Raw genomic sequence first — 19,045 nt, 5'->3', positions numbered from 1 at the left:
TTTTATGATTATGCTACAGAAATGCTTGTAGCTTTTTAATAGCAATATTATTTTTCAGGGTAAATCTTGACTAAAGAGCCATTTCTACTAAATGTCAATATTAAAAAACCGCGTACGAGCGAGAACGTGATTGGTTAGTTTTCGCGGTTACAAAGCGGACAAAACTGATGTTAGTGATGTCTTTTGTGTAAAAGATATAGATAACCGGAAACTATCGAGATGTAATACGCTATATTTGTTTTTAAATTGAATGTTATTGTCAGGAATTCGAACTATGCAAAGCTCTTTTTAAAATAGAACTTTTGTTTATGGTAATTGAATATTAAATCTTAAAATGTCTTTTTTAGGAAGAGTTTTTAGAAATACAGAAAATTTGTTTATCAAGAATTGGTAATTTTTTTAATTCTTTATCTCTGGTTTAAATAGATGTTTTGTGATTTACATACAAGAAGATAATGCAAGCATAACTACATTTACGAGCAATAGTTACCAACATTTAATGGTGAAATTTTTTGCCCTCATTTGATACAAATTTGTAAACGCATCCAAAATCGAGCTCTTTTTAAGGTTTTATTTAATAACAAGATTTCTTGTAGATGTACTAATTTCATTGTACCTTTGTCATTTTCTTCTTCTTTATGGAGTGTTATTTGGGTTTCCAGGTCTACATAGATAGAAACAATTAAAAGAGTTTTTAAAAAAATGTTGTGTGTAAGTTTTTTTTTTCAAAATGGATTCTGGTTAAATATTACGAAAAAGTTAAAAATGTTTGCATAACTTTCGCATTTTCTTATTGTTTTTTAGCATTTTAATAAGTATGCTACTTTTGTAGCAGAAATCATACAAACAACTCAATCAACATCTTTTAATAGTAGTATAATTTTTTTCTATGGTAGAAGAAAGTGAGAAATGGTTTTCTTCTAAGGCAAGGGGAAGAAATGGAATAAACTCTTTTTCAGATAGTTGCAGATATTTTAATACAACATTTAAACATTTTATTAATGCAATCTATTTCAAATAATAATTAGCTGGGATACACAACTTATGGCTTGTGGGTCAAAACTGGTCCCTACGCTTGCGACTTGACACCTGAACAATGAATAAAAAAATTTCTGCTTTTTTCATAAGTTAATTTGCTTTAATTATATTTTTATACTGGTCATGGATTTTTGTTTATTTATTGTATTAGTCAACTCTGAACTTGTATGTAAAAAAATTTTTTTACAAGTTATATTTATGGCTATGTTTTTAATGTTAGCACAGGAATGTCATATTTTTCAAAGTTAATAAATTACTATGTATATATATGTTACTTTTAATTAAGATTTAAATTCATGTTAAGTTTTTACAGTCTTACATTACTAATTTTGGATCCCCACAACGCTACATTTTTAGTTAACAACATTTTCAGAAAAAGGTTGTGCATACCTGATAAATAGTATTGATTTCCAAGTTATTTAAGTGCATAATTTTCATGAAACAATGTGTTTCATAAGAAATCAAAATGTTTGTAGTTATTTCATACCTTACTTACTATAGTTAAACTTGGTTTTACAATCCTGTTAAGTGCTGTTGAAATTTTACTATCAATTTGTATTAATACTTATGAAATGACTAAAATGCACTGCAGCAAATAAATGCATTGTACTTACTATTGCAAATGGATTACTAATTATAATCAAATACAGTGTAGGGATGTAACGAATATTCGGCCACTATTCGGTATTTGGCCCTTTTGCCGAATATTCGGCCTAGCCGAATACTGAAGTTATTTGGCCAAATAATAAAGTTATTCAGCTGAATATGAATATTATTAGATATTTGGTTGAATAAATTCATTATATTAAAGAAAGATATTTTTTTAAATGTGCTTTTAAATATATTTAATCATAAATATTGCAGAGTTACATTTCACTGCATTAATTATTAGAAAATCTAACATTTACTCAATTTAAGTTGTATAATACATAAGTGTATTTAATAATGTTACATAAATAAAAATGTTTTCTTGTTGCAAATTTATCATCATATGTATTTAAACAAGCATTGGAATCTAAAATATTGGAATCTAAAAAAGCAAATTTGTTAATATTTATTTCATTTTTAATTTAAAATTATTTAATTACAAAATTGAAATTTCAAAAGTGAAACTTTTTAAAAAGTTCTTAATTTTCTGGGTTTTAATAATTTTTCTGATAAAAAAGAAAGTTAAGAATACATTTAGTAATGTAATAGTAATAGTAATGAGTTCTTATTTTAAATAAAATAACATATAAATTACAAGTATAACTATAACTAAAATATGCTATTATTAATTATTTAGATTTATAAAAGCCATATTGCCTTGTTATTGGCATCAAGATGTTTAAATTATTACAAAAAATAAATCAAGTTAAAAAATTTTTAATTATACCAAGATTAAAAAAGCAATTTTGTTAATATTTATTTCATCTTTAATTTAAAATTTGAAAATTACTTTACAAAATTACAATTAAAAGAGAAATTTTTAAAAAGTACGTATTCGGCCTAAAATTTGGCCGAATATTCGGCTCTTCGGTCCCATCACTATTCGTTACATCACTAATACAGTGAAACCCTGGTTAAGTGGGCACCTTTGGGACTTAAAAAATTGTCCGTTTCTGAAAAGGGTACCCTAACAATTCAGTTCACTACCGTAAAAATGTTTTAGAATATTTTCAATGACATAGAAGTTATTAACTGATCTATGACTATCTACAAGGATATTTATTTAAACTTTAAAAAAATAATTTCCATATGAAAAAGTTAGATACAAATACATAATTCTAGCTGTAGCTACAGATAAATGAATATAATTTTCCTATTAACACAGACATTCAAGTTAGTCATGTACTGAATAGGATTTAGTCCCTAGCTGAATAGGATTTAGTCAATAGCTTTTAGTCCCTAGCCGGTGTGGAATTTCATAACCTGTATCGTCCAGCTGAAAAGATTGAAAGATATCGTTGTCTTAATGAGCTGTATCATTTTCTCTTCTATCTTTGCAAAGATAAGGCAAGGTGACAGGAGAGAGAATGATTCTTTAGTAGTAAAATAGTTTTACAATGTTTTTAGTTATGGATAAGGCAAAAAAGGATGGCTGGATTATGGATAAGACTGGGTTCCAAGAAGGTTTACTATAGCAGTGTCGAACTCTAATAAATAAAAACTTGTAGAAATATTCCATGACAAAATGAAATTTATTTTAGGAATAAATTTGTTGTAAGGAATCTAATGCTGTTAAGAGTTTCCATATTTAGTTAGTTAATTAATAAAGTAAATTTTGTACTCTTGCAATCCCTATTCCAACACAGGAGTCTGTCTAGGTTTTTTTAAGAGGTACCTATTTCGTGAAAATTTAGACATAATTTGTGAAAATTAAAGATTATATTAAAAAATCAACACAAAATATGGCAAAGTAAGAAAATATTTTCAAAAATTGTCACTACAAATAAAAATAATTTATGATTGGTAAATTTCTATGTATTTTCTCCCGTATATTCAAAATCAATTTTGCTATTGTAAAATTTTGGGCTAAAAATTGTAGATCCAAATTTCAAAATCCATAAAAATTATTGTCCAAAGTTAAAATTCAACTTGAATTTAATGAAAAAACATGCATTTAACAGTACTAACACTAAAAGTTATTTTAATTATGAGAACATTTTCAACTAGGTCACGCAGAAAAAAAGTTTCACAGAGAAAAAAATGGTTCATAAAATAAATAAAGGTCTGTTAAAATAAATTTCCATTAGTGTTTAAGATAATGTTTGAATTTCGACTTCCTGTAAAGTTTATAGGGGGATAGCCTTGTTTCATTTTAAAAAACTCAGTGAGAAAAAAATTATTTTTGATATGGCGTGAGTGACCGGTTAGGCTTACCACATTGCATCTTACCAAACACATGCTGCCTTTTCGTAAAAGACAACTGGCAGAAAAGCTCTTTTCCATAGATAGCAACAAAAAGGGAGTTGGTTTGAGAACTTGCTTTTTTATTTGTGAAACGACCGTTTTTCCTAAAGTTGAATTTGTGAAGGTACCGCTAAACGGTAGTAAATTTACCCTGGGCAGACCCCTGCAACAGTACTGCTGAAATATGCTAAAATTTCTTTTTCATGGACTTTGAATCTAGTGAATCACCTATTATAGTGTATTTATTGCTAGGACCCCTGACGGTTGGCTATAGCAGTGTCCAACTGTAATAAAAAGAAACTTGTAGAAATATTTTGTGACAAAATTAAATCTATTTTAGGACTTTGGCCCCAGCTTGGAATGAAGGAGTTTATTTCTCAAAAAAAGTTGAAATCCCTGTTCCTCCAAAAAGACCCTTAACTGCTTATATGTTGTTTGTAAAGGAAAAGAGGCAAGAACTACTGAAAGAGACTCCTGGTACTTTTTAAAATTTTTTAAACTAGTTTGTTTAGTTTAATTTCATTTGTTTAACTAATTCTTGTGTAAAACAAATTGTGGTACATCGCTTATAAAATATTTCATTCTGCCGTATTTTCTGTTTTAATACTATCATATCTGTTCGTTTTGATGTGTAGTTACAATTTACGATTTTCTATTTAAACTTTAATACCAATTATTTTAGTGTATTTATGCATTTCGCTGTAGCTTTTATTTAATTTTACAATTAGTTGAAACTAAATGTTAGTTATTAGTGTAGTTTTAGTATTATATTTTTTTTTTAGTTGTTAAAAAAAAGTATGTTCTTTAAGCATTGGTTTTTTGGCCTGGGTTAAACCTCTACCAAAACAAACAACAACAACAAAAAATCTTCCATTTTCCGAATTTTAAATGTTTTGAAAAAGCCTTTTTTGTTCTATTTTTTAATTGGACAACACCTCCATTCACATTGCAAAGAGCAATATAAATTTTTCTTGAAAATTGAGGAACAAAATTTATGAGTATTTTTGAATTGAGGAGATATTTAGAGTTTTGCAATCTTTGTCTTCTCTAATAAAATTAAATTATAGTAAGTTTTCATATGAAAACATTAATCTTAATTTTTTACTGTGTATAAAGTGCTTTATTCTTTAATTTTTGATGTAAACCCTTAATTTACTTTTTTTAAATAGATTTTTTTTAAAAAAAAGGGAAAACAATGAAAGAGTTAAAATTTTTGATACCTCTATTAGTATATCTTCATTTTAGAATTTAAATGTTTTAATTACATGTGGGTTTTTTTTTCAAAGTTTATTTAAAATTTAAAGAACAGTTATACAATTTTTTGCACTAGTTACATGCAAATTTTTCTAATATTTGGTTGTTAAGCAGAAAACCACACGTTGTGCTCACTTGATCCACAGAATTTAAATTGTTTAATTATTTTTGAGAACCAGCTGTATCCCATAAGAATATCTTTTTTTTTTTGTGTGTAAATATGTTATTGATATTAAAGATGTGTCATTTATACTAATATTCTAATAAATTTACTGTAAAATTGTGTACAGCACTTTGTAAAAATTAAATTACTATTTGTATTACTATTACTATTTGCACTATTACTATATGTACTATTACTATTTGTATTAAAAATGTATTACTTATTATTCGTAAAATTTTAAAATTGCCGTTTTTGTCTTTAGTTCTAGGCAATCAAGATCAAATAAGGATTTTAGCTAGAAAGTGGATGAATCTTTCTGCTGAATCAAAAAAGGTAAATCATGCTGCATAGCGTTTTTTAAAATGTGCCTAAAGGTGCTTATTTTTGATTTTTGTTACTTAAAAGCCCTTAAACGTGCTTTTTTTCATTGTGTATTTTCAAAAAGTGCTTAATTTTCCCTTTTCAAAAATGAAAATTTTTTTCCGTTTCCATGTCAATTTTTGCCACATATTATGCAAAAGCGTGCTTTTCACACTGTTCTATTCAACGTTTTCGCAATTCATACCGGCACACCGTCGATCCATAGCGTATGAAAGCGTCAGTCATTTTACATGTTTGATGAAATACTTGCGAGTCGGTTTGCGCGTCTACTGGGCTGGGTTCGGTGAGATTATTGCCTTCTCATGTGCAACTCTGCTGCATTTTGCAAGATATTCTCAATTTCAGACTTTATTTTCCACCTTCTGAAATCGAACCGTGAAAAGTCTATCATTTTATGGTGGCTTAACTATTCACTTTTTATTTATGCTATATTTATTATTTTATTATGCAGAACTTATTTGCTTTTTAATTATACAAAAAAATGGGATAGTAAGTTCAAAGTAAATAATTTATGCATTTGTAAACCATACTCTTTTCAAATAGAATCTTATTACATTCCACCCTCAGTGAACTGATCGTAAATACAAGCATAAGTGGCTGTGGTCAGTAACCAGATGGGAGTCCACTTTGATTACCTTGCATGGTATCGGTTCTTGTTAAACTGTGCTATCGTAAAGTGCTCAACTTTGCCCTCAGGTCATCGGGCTACCAATGTCAAAGATCACAATTGCAATGACATGTCTTCCTATCATCCCCAGGGATGTTTCCCAGACCATTGCCTATAGCCCATTGTGCAGCTTTAGCACAATATAAGTAAATTACCTACCTACGATTATAGTTTGTGATTAATTTTAGCCCCTAACATAGTATTTGGCCCAAACTATCTAAAACTAGTTGTGTTTCTCTGCTATAGTTTGATGTACAATAAATTTTTAAAATTCTTTTGATTCCTTATTTGCATACTTATTGTCTGTGATATGTTTTAGCCGTATGAATTACAAGCTAGAGAGAGAACTCTTCTTTATGGAGAAGAACACAAGAAATATTATGAAAATCTTTCAGAACAACAGAAAGAAGATTTAAGTAAACAGAAATCTGAAAAGAGGTTGGCTCGTCGTGTCTACAGATTAAATAAAGTGAGGATTCCAAAAGAAATTTTCAGAATTTTATTTTATAATTAAAAGCTCCAATTTGGCAATGTTTTCTTGTCATCTTGGCCTGTTATTAAATTTTTGTATTGATTAAATTAAGTGGTAGTTTTAAAATGAATTATTGTTAGCGATATTCTCTTATTATTTAATAGAATTGTATTATACTGTTATTTTGCTTTTTTTTTTCCTTTTATGAGCATGGTAGTGTTAACCAAGTTTTCTTTCATGCTGGAAATTTTTAGAATGTTTTTAAATGTGAAAAAAAAAATTAAAGCGCACCCACTGTGGGATGCATTTAATTTCCATGGTGTGTAGCTTTGTTAAAAAGTTCTTAAAGATGCTGATTTTTATTTTTTTAAAGCCCTTAAAGGTGCTTTTTTCATTGGGTGTTTTTAAAAAGTGCTTATTTTTTCCTTTTCGAAAATGAGATTTTTTTTCTTTACTATGTCTAATTTAAAACTAATAAACACGATTAATGTAATAAAGATTGCATTACTAACTAATTAACAATGATATGTACACAAAGTGACTATTTTATTATGCATGGTGCATAGCGTTTTTAAAAAGTACTTATTTTAAGGTGCCTATTTTCGATTTTTAAAAGGTGCTTATTTTTCCCTTTTTGAAGATTAGTTTTCTTTTTCTTTATGGTATCAATTTTCGCCACGTGTTATGCAAAAGCATGCTTTTCACATTGTTCTATTCCGTGTTTTCGCATTTCATTCAAGCACAATCCATTTCTGCGTACCGCCAGTAAATAGCGTATGACAGTACCTATCATTTTACATGTTTGATTAAATATTTGAGAGTTTACTTGTGCGTCTACTGAGCTGGATTCTGTGAGACTATTGCACTCTCGTGTGCAACTCTGCTGCATTTTGCAAGATATTCTCAATTTCAGGCTTCATTTTCCACCCTCTGGTATCGACCTGAAAAAGCTCTCGATATTTTTTTATAACAGCCAATATAATCAAGAGGAGTTCTTTTTCAGTTACTAGTTACTTTATCATGATTGTGTGAAGTACTTGAAAATTATTTTGAATTTTGTTAATGTATATAGTGCTTAAAAATATGTTTCGACTGTTAAAAAAGTACTTAAAACTGCTTATTTTTTGTTGAAAGATTTAGCTTCGCACTCTGATTTTGAATTAATTTTTAAAAAATAGTTATTTTTAATTTTAAAAAAATTTTGTCTTATGTATCAATATATTATTGAAGGCAATTAATTATTGTTTTAGGCTCTACGAGAATCTGGTTTTCCAAAGCATGCGAGGTCACCCTATGCTCTTTTTGTCCACTCACTTGCAAGTGAGGATAAGACCGAGAATACAAAAGTAAGACTTCCGTTTTGTTATAATTTTGCAGTGTCTACATTTTAAGATTGAAAATGCTTGCTCATCTCCTCATATGAGCTTATAATTACAAGGGCTTGATGAGTTATGAAAGTCAAATAAATCTCACTAATTGCATAGCTTCCAACTCTACTGGATTTTGCCAGTTTCTCCTGATCTACTGGTTTAATAAAAATTCCTCTAGGTATTATACATTTTTTAAAATTCTTTAAAATTGAGTGAATTTCCTGAAAAAAATCCCTATTGAAATAGAATTTTTGCACAGATTATTACTTGCTTGAATATTTAAATACGTGTTATTAATACATGATGAAGTGAGCCTCATTTACAAAAATCAGTCTAAAACTTTTTTGCTTTAAAATGCTGAGTTTGTTTTTTATACATAACTCCCTTTTTTAATTAATCAAAAATCTTTGATGAATTAAATGTGTATTACTATTCAAAATTAACAGTAAACATGATCCGTAGCATTTGAAGTTTATTTAATATTAATCTTGACCAGAAAATATTGCAGGTGTTTCTATTTTGATGACTATAAAAGTCCTTAGTGTAAAATATTTACTAGATTTTGCAACAATTATCAGGAAATATATATAATTTTGTTAAATCTACTGGATTTTTTTCCCATCCATGTTGGCAGCTATGTAGTTGCAAAATTTTAGCTTATGTTTTTCTTTTTCCAAAAACTGTACTGTTGTGAAAAAAGGCATTTATTGAATAATAAGAATTAATGAAATGTTAATCTGTTCATTGTACAACCTTTAACTTGTACAAATTATGTTACATTTAATGTAGTTTATTATCAAAAAAATATTACCTTTTACATATGAAACAAAAAAGTCTCATTTGTGAAAAAAAATTTTGTTGGTATTTTACTTATTTTCTTAGTTTATTTTTTATTAAATCTGCTTTGTATTTAATTCCAAACTTTAATTATTTGTTCAATATGGGGTAATATATGTAATCTTTAGTTAAATTTTCATTTTTTGTCTTTCTGAGTTTGTGATTTTAATCATGTTGTTTCCCATAACGTATGTGTTTATCTTTTATATTTTAAAAGTAGTTTGCTGAGGGTCCTTTCAAATATTATGTGACCCCCCTAACTGGGAGTCAAAGCAAAATTGGGTGTCAAAAGCAAAAATAAGTAAATCTGTGCTAGTAAGGTAGTGGAGGGGAATGAGCCATATTTTAAAAACTTTTCTTAATATGAAAAAAATATTGATACAGAAAAATTTTGGAAAATTTACTTGAGATAAAGTTAAGTTTAGAGAAAGTTCAACAAAAATTTCTCTTAGTTTTAGACATCAGGAGTTATTGAAAATAGAAAAGATTTTTAAATTCTGCTTTCAATTTTGTGAAATAATTTAAAACATGATATTAGCATCATTCATTTGAGTTTAATCCTGAAAATTAAACTGTAACAGTATAAGTCAAAGCAAAAACCATTAAAATGGTGACTTTCTGATGTAAACTGGGGAAGAGATTGGAAACTTACATATTTTTGCTGACGAGAAGTTTGAAATTGCAAAAACATGCTTACCTTATGATATATTCGATGGATGCTAAATAACTTAAAACTGCCACGTAAACAGTTTTCTTTTTTTTAATATCAAAACAAATTATTGTTTTTCATAAGACACAATATATACCATGGTGCATAGCGTTTTTAAAAAGTGCTTAAAGGTGCTTATTTTCAATTTTTGTTTTCTAAAAGCCCTTAAAGGGGTTTTTTTCATTGGGTGTTTATAAAAAGTGCTTAATTTTTCATTTTTGAAAATTAGATTTTTTTTCTCACCATGTCTATTTTCGTCATGTATTATGAAAAAGCATGCTTTTACATTGTTCTATTCATCGTTTTTTCAATTCATTCAACCACAATCCATTTCTGCGTTCCGTCGGCCCATAGCGTATGAAAGCCCCAATCATATAACATGTTTGATGAAATACTTCCAAGTCCACATCTACTGAGCTGGATTCAATGAGATTCTTGCACTCTCATGTGCAACTCTGCTGCATTTTGCAAGATATTCTCAATTTCAAGCTTCATTTTCCACCCGAGAAAAAAGAGTTCTTTGTCTGAAACTGGTTATTTTATTATGATCATGTAAAGTCTTTGAAAATTATTTTGCATTTTGTTTATTTATATAGTACTTAAAATTTTTTTTTGTGTGCTTAAAAAGTGCTTAAAAGGTGCTTATTTTATGTTGAAGGATTTGGCTACGCACCCTGTATACTAATAGGCTGTTCAAATATTACATTTGCAACTAATGGGACGAAGGGTTTGTGGGTTGCTTGTAGGTATGCTGACAGGGTAAGAGCAATCTTCTTATTTTCAAAATTTTATTAAAAAGCATGTTAAAAAATATGCAAATTTCAAATTTGGAATAAAAGTTGAATTTGGGGGAAGGAAAAAATGTGAAAAAAATTTATTCAAAAAGCTTCAGAGGTCAAGAATTTTGAGCACAAATAGAAAATTATAACAAATAGAAATTATAACATAAAAATTCCAAAGTGTAATAAAATTTAGAAATTGAAATTCAAATCCTTAACATCTCCAAAAGGAATCCTGATTACTGCTGAGTTTTTAGAAGTGAACTCATTGCTATTGATACTGTCCCGGATTCCCTTCTAACACTACAGGATCACTATAACATCTGGATACTCTCTGACAGTCTCTGTTCCATATAGCAGGTACTTAAAGGTGAGAGACAAAACAGGAGCTTCAATCCTGCACAAACTTAAAATCCTTTCACGATTGCGTGAAGTCCACCTCCAATGGATCCCTTCTCACGTTGGGGTTCTGGGCAATGATATAGCCGGCACTCTGGCTAAGGAGGGAATAGAAGAAACTTTGATGAGTCCAAATTCACTCACCTTCATGGAACTGGCACCGAAAAAGAAAAAAGAAGACAATGTTTCCTGGCTCGTACCCCCCAAACATCACTGGTACCAGAGCACCTGTCCAGAAAGTGCACTCAACATTCGGTGCAACCACAAGGACCAGATGGCACTTACCAGCGGCCACCTTAAGTCCCTTTCTTTCGAGGGTAGTGTTAAAATCTTCCCAAACTGCCCCAGGTGCCACAACATGCAGGCATCTCCCCAACATATCCTGGACTGTCTTGGTCTGGACAAAAGGGACATACTAAATAACCCACTTTTGGTGGCCGACTTCCTCCGGGTCATGAATTTCATGGACATTGTTTAGCCCTGCTAATTTTGGGGTTAAGGAAGAAGAAGAAATCTTTTGGCAGTTATTTATTGTTATATTTTTAAAGATTTTTTTGTTGTTGACAAAAACATGTTCACAATAAATGTAGCTGGAAGATTAATTTAAAAAAGTGAAAACTGTAAGTATACTCAACAAAAACAAAAAATAACAATAAGATTAAATTTTTCCCTGGAAGAAAGTAAAAACCTTCTATCAGGGATGAGATTTTTCCACTTTTTAGCGGGTTTCCGCCTTTTTCGCTTTTGTTTCTCGAATTTCAGCCTTTTTATCAAAAATTTCGATTCTCTAAAAGTTTATACAGTCAATTCGCTATAACTCGAAGTACGATAACTCGAATATTACTATAACTCGATTTTTTTATGAGGTCCCGACCCTTTTATCTTCAATTTCATGTTAATTATTCTCGATTACCCGAACTTTACTCCCTTTAACTCGATTTTTTTTAAATCTTTTAAAGCAAAAAAAAAAAAACCTTGGAGCTGATATTTTGCCCCTTCCTTTGCAACACACACAATCTCTTTCGCACTCTTCATGGAGAAGCTAAAGCTGTCCCTTTTGAAGTACGTGAACAGTGGTTAAGTGAAACTTTACCAAATTTACTTCAAGGATACAGTTAAAATGATGTTTTCAATATTGATGAAATGGGTTTATTTTTTAAATGTCTTCCAAATAAGACTATGATGTTTAAGGATGAAAACTGCTCAGGGGGTAAAATGAGCAAGGAACGTTTGACTGTCCTAGTTGGAGGAAATGCGTCTGGGACAGAGAAATTGCCCTTACTTGTTATCGGAAAATACCGAAATCCCCGATGTTTCAAGAATGTAAAAACGTATCCTTTGGATTACAAGTCTAACAAAAAGTTTTGGATGACATCAGTTTTATTTGAAGACTATGTAAGAAAATTGGATCGGAAATTCTTCGCTAAAAAAAGAAAAGTGATACTCTTTATGGATAAATGCACAGCGCATAGTGATCTACCTAATTTGAAAGCAGTAAACTTGCAGTTTCTCCCGCCAAACACAACAGCAAAGTTGCAGCCGATGGACCAGGGTATCATAAAGTGCTTCAAACAGTCTTATCGTAAATGGCTTGTCAGAAAAATGATCTTAAATATTGTAAGCATTTAGAAGATTTGTAATTAATAAGCATTAATTAAATAATCCGACAATATTTTGAAAGTCCAAAACCGAAACTAACGGTAAGTCGAACTTCCGATATGTCAAAGTTTTTCGTCAGTCCTATCAGATTCGAGTTATCGCGAATTCACTGTATCTATATATATTCCGCTTTTTCTGAAAACTCAGCCGTTGAAATAAAATAATTATATCTATTTCCGATTTTATTATAATATATCGAAAGATGTATAGAAAATTCAAACTATGTAGCTGCCAACCCTTCCTCATACTACTTATTTCAGCTATTAGCTTTTAAGAGCAGAAAATAAGATTTTTCTCATTTTTACTCGTCCCCTAGATAGCTTGTATTTACCTGATTTTTATTCACGTAATTTCAATATCGTTCATTGTAGTTCTTATTTACGAGATTTAAAAATCCAATATCGCGATTTGTATTGAGGCATTTTTAAAATTCTATGCAACGATTCGATTTAAAATCCAAAATCGCTATTTGTATTCACGCAATTTTAAAATCCAAAATCGCGATTCTTGTAAAAAGTAAGTTTTTTTTCTTGAATTAGTTATATTATAAATGTGGCAGTTTTTCTATCGATGATTCTTGCTATATATAGGCATAACAACATCAGCGAAACTGGGTGAGAGTATGTTAATGATAGTTTTGCTATAAATCACGTAAGATTTACTGGCGTGAAAATTTAGCTTTTTTGCCTTTTGGCCAATCTCATCCCTGTTCTATAATTTCTTTATTTTTTTTAAATAAAAGATGATTGAGTGAGCAAAATTTCATACGTTTTTCAACTCAAAAACCCTATACATGTATCAATACTATTCATTTGTATTTTAATTTTTGAAACAAACTGGCCCTCTTCTGACATGCTGTCTAACATTTCCTATTTCAGTGAAATATTTGTTCCAATGGCAGTGTAGTAAAGCAGAAATTTCTGAAATAAATAAACATTTTATAAAACTTTATTAGAACTTAAGAAAGGAGCCATTTGTCTATCTGTATGAGTTACAGTACAGGGCTGATTGTGCTCCGGAAAAAATCCGGATTTCCGGAATTTTCGCTAGCAGTTATCCGGAAGTTTCTGGAGATCGAAGGTCCAGGCGTTTCTAAAAATCATTGATTGCAGAAGTTTCCGGATATCAAATTTTCAAGGGTGGAACTTAAAAACACAGTTTATTTTATTCGTTTGTAAGGGAGAGCCTGAGATATACTTTATAAGCTTATATTCATGATTAATATTCATTTTTTATCAGTGAATAGTTGTTATAATCATAAACTCAAGAAAGAAAGACATTTTTGTAAATTTTAATTACTTCTCCAGGTCATCATAGGTATGTGTAAAATTTTAAATATATTTTAAGCAAACTAAGACATATTGAGAATAAGGAATTTTTTTTTTTTTACTTAAGAAATTTCCAGAATTTTGACTTGGGCTCACAATCACCACTGCAGTATACTCTTGATATCTTGAAATCCTTGTTGTGTCGAAAAAATATTTTTCTTCTTGGCATTATATAACACCCTAATGTTCATTTAAATTTCTATGATGAAGAGTTTCTTCTCAAAACCTTGTTGTTTCGAAGTAGAAAATGATTTTTTTTCTTCGGAAAAACACAATGTAAGTTTATTGTAAACCAATTCTTTTCTATTTACGGCATAATTATTTTTGTTTTACTTTTAATAATAAAATTATCATTGTTGTATTTAGAGATAGAGTCAACTATCATTACATACATATTTAATAGCAGTTATTCTTACGTTTCATGACTCAACTTTTTAGAGTCATATTTTAGAATATGTTTAGTTCTGAACTTATTATCTCAAAAACTCGAAAAATTTTGAAATTTTTTTAACGTCCATTCAACTTTGAGATATCGAGAATATACTGTATTTATATGTAGTGGTAATTATTTTTAATTCTGTTTCATCTAAGTTTTAATCCATTTGATTTTGCTATCGATCGGTAAATTATTTTCTTAAACTAAGGAAATTTTGAAGCTGTGGGTGGGTATTTTATTTTTTTTATCATACTAACGAATTGCTAAATTAAAATATTAAAATTATTTGCCATAAAAATACCTATTGATTGATTTCTTTTCTTTTTAAAGGATTTTTTAAAACATGCTGCTGAAAAATGGAAATCATTACCTGAGAAAGAGAAAAAGGTAAACTTAAATGAAATTTATGTCTAACTAATTCAGATTTTAATATAAATTTTATTTTATTCCCAATATAAGTCAAGATATACTAATTAATTTACTTTTATTATTTTCTGCTAACTATTTAAAGCTTGTTTATGTATTGAAATGTTTAAAATTATTTTATGTGCCATTAGTAAAGGCATACAATTTTGTGCTTTTAATTGTCATTGAAATTGTTATTATTATTTATACTGCGATATTGAAAACAATATTAGAAATTAATACTGTTATTAATTGTCTCCAACAGTTATAGTAGATACACATAAACATTTTATACTCGTGTGTGGAAGTTAAATAAAATATACACAGTTGTTTTTTTACAAAAATCTGAGTTTTTACCAAAATTGGTAGCAAACTTTTTGCCAACCATGGTAAATGTATTGTTGATTAAAACTTTCTGTGAGCTATTATTTAGTGGGTGGTCCTTCTTCTTTTAGTCATTTGAGAAGCAAGCAATGGATGACAAAGAACGCTATTTGTTGGAGATCGCAGGATGGAAAGAGAAGTTATTAAAGGAAGGCAACGCTAAGCTGCTGAAAGATTTTGCTGAACTTAAGTACGGTGGAAAGTCTTTAATAAGCAAAATGGATGAAATGGATACAAAGAAAGCAACTAAAACAAAATCAAGAAAGAAAGAAAAATCAAGCTCTGGCAAAGAAAATGAATAAATACTTTTTAGGATGCATCTTAAGATTTGAATTCAAAACATTTTTCTATCTGCTAAGGTTTGAAAGTCTTTGTTCTTAATCCTCATTTAGAGCATCGAACATATCTCGAAAATAAAAATTAAAAAAATTAATAATTATCTCGCTTCACCAAAGCAATTACAAAACCTTAACTTTTTAACATAGCTCCACGTTCTTTTTTTTTCCATTTAAAATTATAGATTGAACTAAGCCAGAAATATAATTACTGATAATGTACAGAGTGTTCCGTAAATGATGCGACAGACTTCTAGGGGAAGGTAGGAGACATCATTAGGATTAAGAATTGCATGTCCACCTGTGACCAGAAATGTCATCATATGCCACTAAGGACCCTTCCCTATTATGAACTGTTTCTTCTTGTGCCTTTGAACCGGTACTTTTGCACATCTGAATTTTATGTTTTCTAAGAACTGTCAAAAATTGCATTAAAATAGGTCTGGTATTAGCTACTTTATCATAATTTAACGACTCATCGACTAAGTGGGCGAACTCTCCGATTCATTAAGTTTCGATAAAACAAAGTCAGCAAAGAAAGACAAATCAAGTTCAAGCAAAGTTGAACGTAATTTATGACAATAATTATTAGAAAACATAAGATTATATATGGATATTTTAGATAAATAAAAGTACCGGTTCAAAGGTATACGAAGAAACAATTCATAATAGGGAAAAGCCCCTATTGCCCTATGATGACATTTCTGGTTACGGGTGGATATGCAATTCTTAATTCTAATGATGAATCTTACCTTCCCCTAGAAATCTGTCTCAATATTTATGGGTCATCCTGTAAACTTATATGCTTGGTCATACTAAAATTTTTTCCCCCTTCTAATTAACTTAAACATAGCGGGGGTTGGTCCAGACATTTTGTGAAAGGTCCGTTTTTGTAAAATTAAAATATTTTGTGAAGGGTCCGTTAACGGACCCAAATTTCTTCTAAACAGACCCCTGCATAGGTCTACTTTATGTAAATACTTAATTTGACAGTTAGATGAATAGGTAAAAAAATGTTTGTCAAAAAAAAATCAATCATTTATAGGGTTGCCACTCCACAGGGAAAATAGGAAAAACCTGGAGAATACAGGGAATTTAAAAATCATCTAAAATAATAGGGAAAATACGGGGAATTTCGTTTATTATTTTCGTCTTTTAAAAAATGGTGGCCACTCAAATGGGATATTTAAGGATGATATTTCCGCTTTACTAAACTATTTCATTTACTATAGCTTCATTTAAGAATGTTCAGCTGAAGCTTATGTCAACATTGGACTAAATATATATTTTTTAAACAAATAAAAGTACTTCTTCCAGATAAGTATTTAATTTTAGGATCACTGTGTTAATGTGTTATTTTTTTTTACCAAACTTTTTATTTAATAAAGCAGTTTTTGAAAAAAAGTATATAGAAAGAGTAAAATTTTTTGTTTTGAGAAATCAGCAGATGAATTAAAGACATTTGCATGGAAATTTTAAGTGTTTTATTATATTTATTACATAATTTTACTCCCAGTAATTAATTTCATAAACACAATCATACTATCTATTTACCGATTCAGAAAATTGCTTACTAGCAAATATATCTATAAAAAAATATTTTGATAGTTTGTGCTTGGTGTACTCCCTTTACTTCTTTACAGTTGAAGGTAAGTTACTATTAGTTTTGTTTTATGATAAGAAACAGCTTTTTGTTTTGCTGTGACAGCAGTGTTATGTCATTTAAAAACTTGCCTCATTGAAACGAATGTATTTCTGTTGAAAATATGTATTTTATTTTGTCTCTGTAACTCTTTCTCTCTTTTTTTTAAAAGAATAATAAAAACTGTCTTGTAATAAAACATGTTTTAATGGCTGATATTGGAATTCAGCAAACTTTTTTAAAAACATATTTTAATGGGTAATACTTAAACAATTGTGACTCTATAATGACTGAAATAGGAATTCTATATATGAATTCAGTGAGCTTTTTTAAAAACATATTTTAATGGGTAATACAGTAGGGAACCGATTATCCGGAACGATCGGGACCATCGCTATTCCGGATAACTGATTTTTCCGGTTTTCTGAATCGCTACAAAAAGCCGTTTTTTTTTATTGTTAAACCCAACTAAAAGAAATATTTGGTAATAATCTTAAAAAGAAGAAAAAACGATGAAGTAAAACACTAATGATTATTTCCAAAATGATTGTAAGGTAAACATCTTTCAAAAAAGAAAGAAAAATCCTAAAATTTTATGAGCGAAAAAAAATATATATTTTTTTAAAATTGGCGGAAAAATTTATCGAATTTCGTTCCGGTTTTTTGGTTTTCCGGTTTTCAGAATTCCGGATAACGGGTTCTGTACTGTACTTAAACAATTTGACTCTATAATGACTGAAATAGGAATTCTATATATGAATTCAGTGAGCTTTTTTAAAAACATATTTTAATGGATAATACTTTAACAAATTGTGTCCTTCTATTAATTATTAATGTGTCCTTCTTCTGAAATAAATTATAATTATTGCTTGACACATTTTTAAGTAACTTTTATTCAGGGACTGCAGAACCGGGAGGGGGGCTATAGCCCCCTCACATTTCATAGATGAAGGAACCCTGCCCTTCTAAGATTACAATTTTTAACTCAATATTTGTGTAATTAAATTTACAATTAAAAAAAAATTTTTTTGTGTGTGTCTATATTTAAAAAAAACCTATTTCGAGTGAGCTTTAACATTTCCTTTGTGAAAACTGCTATTAAATCATTCCTTACTCATCCCCCTTGGGGGAGGAAATATATGTCTCTATTGCTGAGCAATGGGAAAAATTCTTGCGAACAGAACGTAAAACAACAGTGAGACAGAATAACAATATATATATATATACCATTAAATGAAAGATAAATAATTTACAGGTAAGCCATTTATTATCTTAATTTTAAAACGTGAAGTTAAATTTAGAATTATTTTGCGAGATTCAGATAATTTGGACCCAGTTGGTGTGTATATACACTGGTTATCATAAATTAAGGAAAAATCACAAAAATAGCGATAACTCTTTCAAAAGTAAGCCAAACCGTGCAAAATTTGCATATGTTGTCCACTAAGAGTAGCTGAGTAAAATTGCAATATGCAAATTAGTGGCGCTGCACTCGGCTTACGTCATCTGCCTGGAGCATAAAAGTCCAAGTTTGAGAGAAAGCACACAAATTTTACTGTGATTGCGACATTGAAAATCTGAGATAGCCAATTCGTAATAATGACCTCTAGGCATCATTTGCCTGAAGAACTACGATGGAGAGCCATCGGGAGACTAGAGGCAGGGCAGAGTCAATCAGAAGTGGCCAGATGGCTAAATGTGAGTCCATCTGTGGTTCATAGACTTTGGAGGCAATTTCAAACCACAGATTCGGCATCTAGGAGGTTCAGTCAAGGACGGCCAACTGTTACGACCAGTGCCGATGACCGATATTTGACATTAAGTGCACGCAGGAATAGAACCGCTACTCCGACACATCTTAGATCCTCTCTTGCTGCAGCCACCGGAAGGTTGGT

At 29.7% G+C, this 19,045-nt stretch overlaps 1 protein-coding gene across 2 annotated transcripts; it reads left to right on the top strand.

Moving 5' to 3' along the window:
* Positions 1 to 188: 188 nt before the first annotated feature.
* On the top strand, positions 189 to 17,349 carry LOC107452367 (mitochondrial transcription factor A). Of its 2 annotated transcripts, none has more exons than XM_043045078.2 (7): positions 189 to 311; positions 4,271 to 4,407; positions 5,610 to 5,680; positions 6,715 to 6,864; positions 8,118 to 8,213; positions 14,715 to 14,771; positions 15,245 to 17,349. In XM_043045078.2, exons 2-7 carry the CDS (start codon positions 4,359 to 4,361, stop codon positions 15,473 to 15,475), a joined length of 654 nt encoding a protein of 217 aa, XP_042901012.1. In that variant the 5' UTR covers positions 189 to 311; positions 4,271 to 4,358; the 3' UTR covers positions 15,476 to 17,349. The 2 variants fall into 2 exon arrangements, with proteins under 2 accessions (XP_042901012.1, XP_042901011.1); XM_043045077.2 differs by having other exon boundaries at positions 199 to 390.
* Positions 17,350 to 19,045: the final 1,696 nt, after the last annotated feature.

Source organism: Parasteatoda tepidariorum, chromosome 10 (assembly GCF_043381705.1).
Source record: "Parasteatoda tepidariorum isolate YZ-2023 chromosome 10, CAS_Ptep_4.0, whole genome shotgun sequence".
NCBI lineage: Eukaryota > Metazoa > Arthropoda > Arachnida > Araneae > Theridiidae > Parasteatoda > Parasteatoda tepidariorum.
This window is presented reverse-complemented; position numbering and strand designations above follow the sequence as displayed.

Coding starts and splice junctions, on each gene's coding strand:
- LOC107452367 (XM_043045077.2), top strand. CDS start 335: ATGTCTTTTTTAGGAAGAGTTTTTAGAAATACAGAAAATTTGTTTATC. Junction 4,408..5,609: donor ACTACTGAAAGAGACTCCTG/GTACTTTTTAAA, acceptor TTTTGTCTTTAG/TTCTAGGCAATCAAGATCAA. Junction 6,865..8,117: donor GTGTCTACAGATTAAATAAA/GTGAGGATTCCA, acceptor TTATTGTTTTAG/GCTCTACGAGAATCTGGTTT.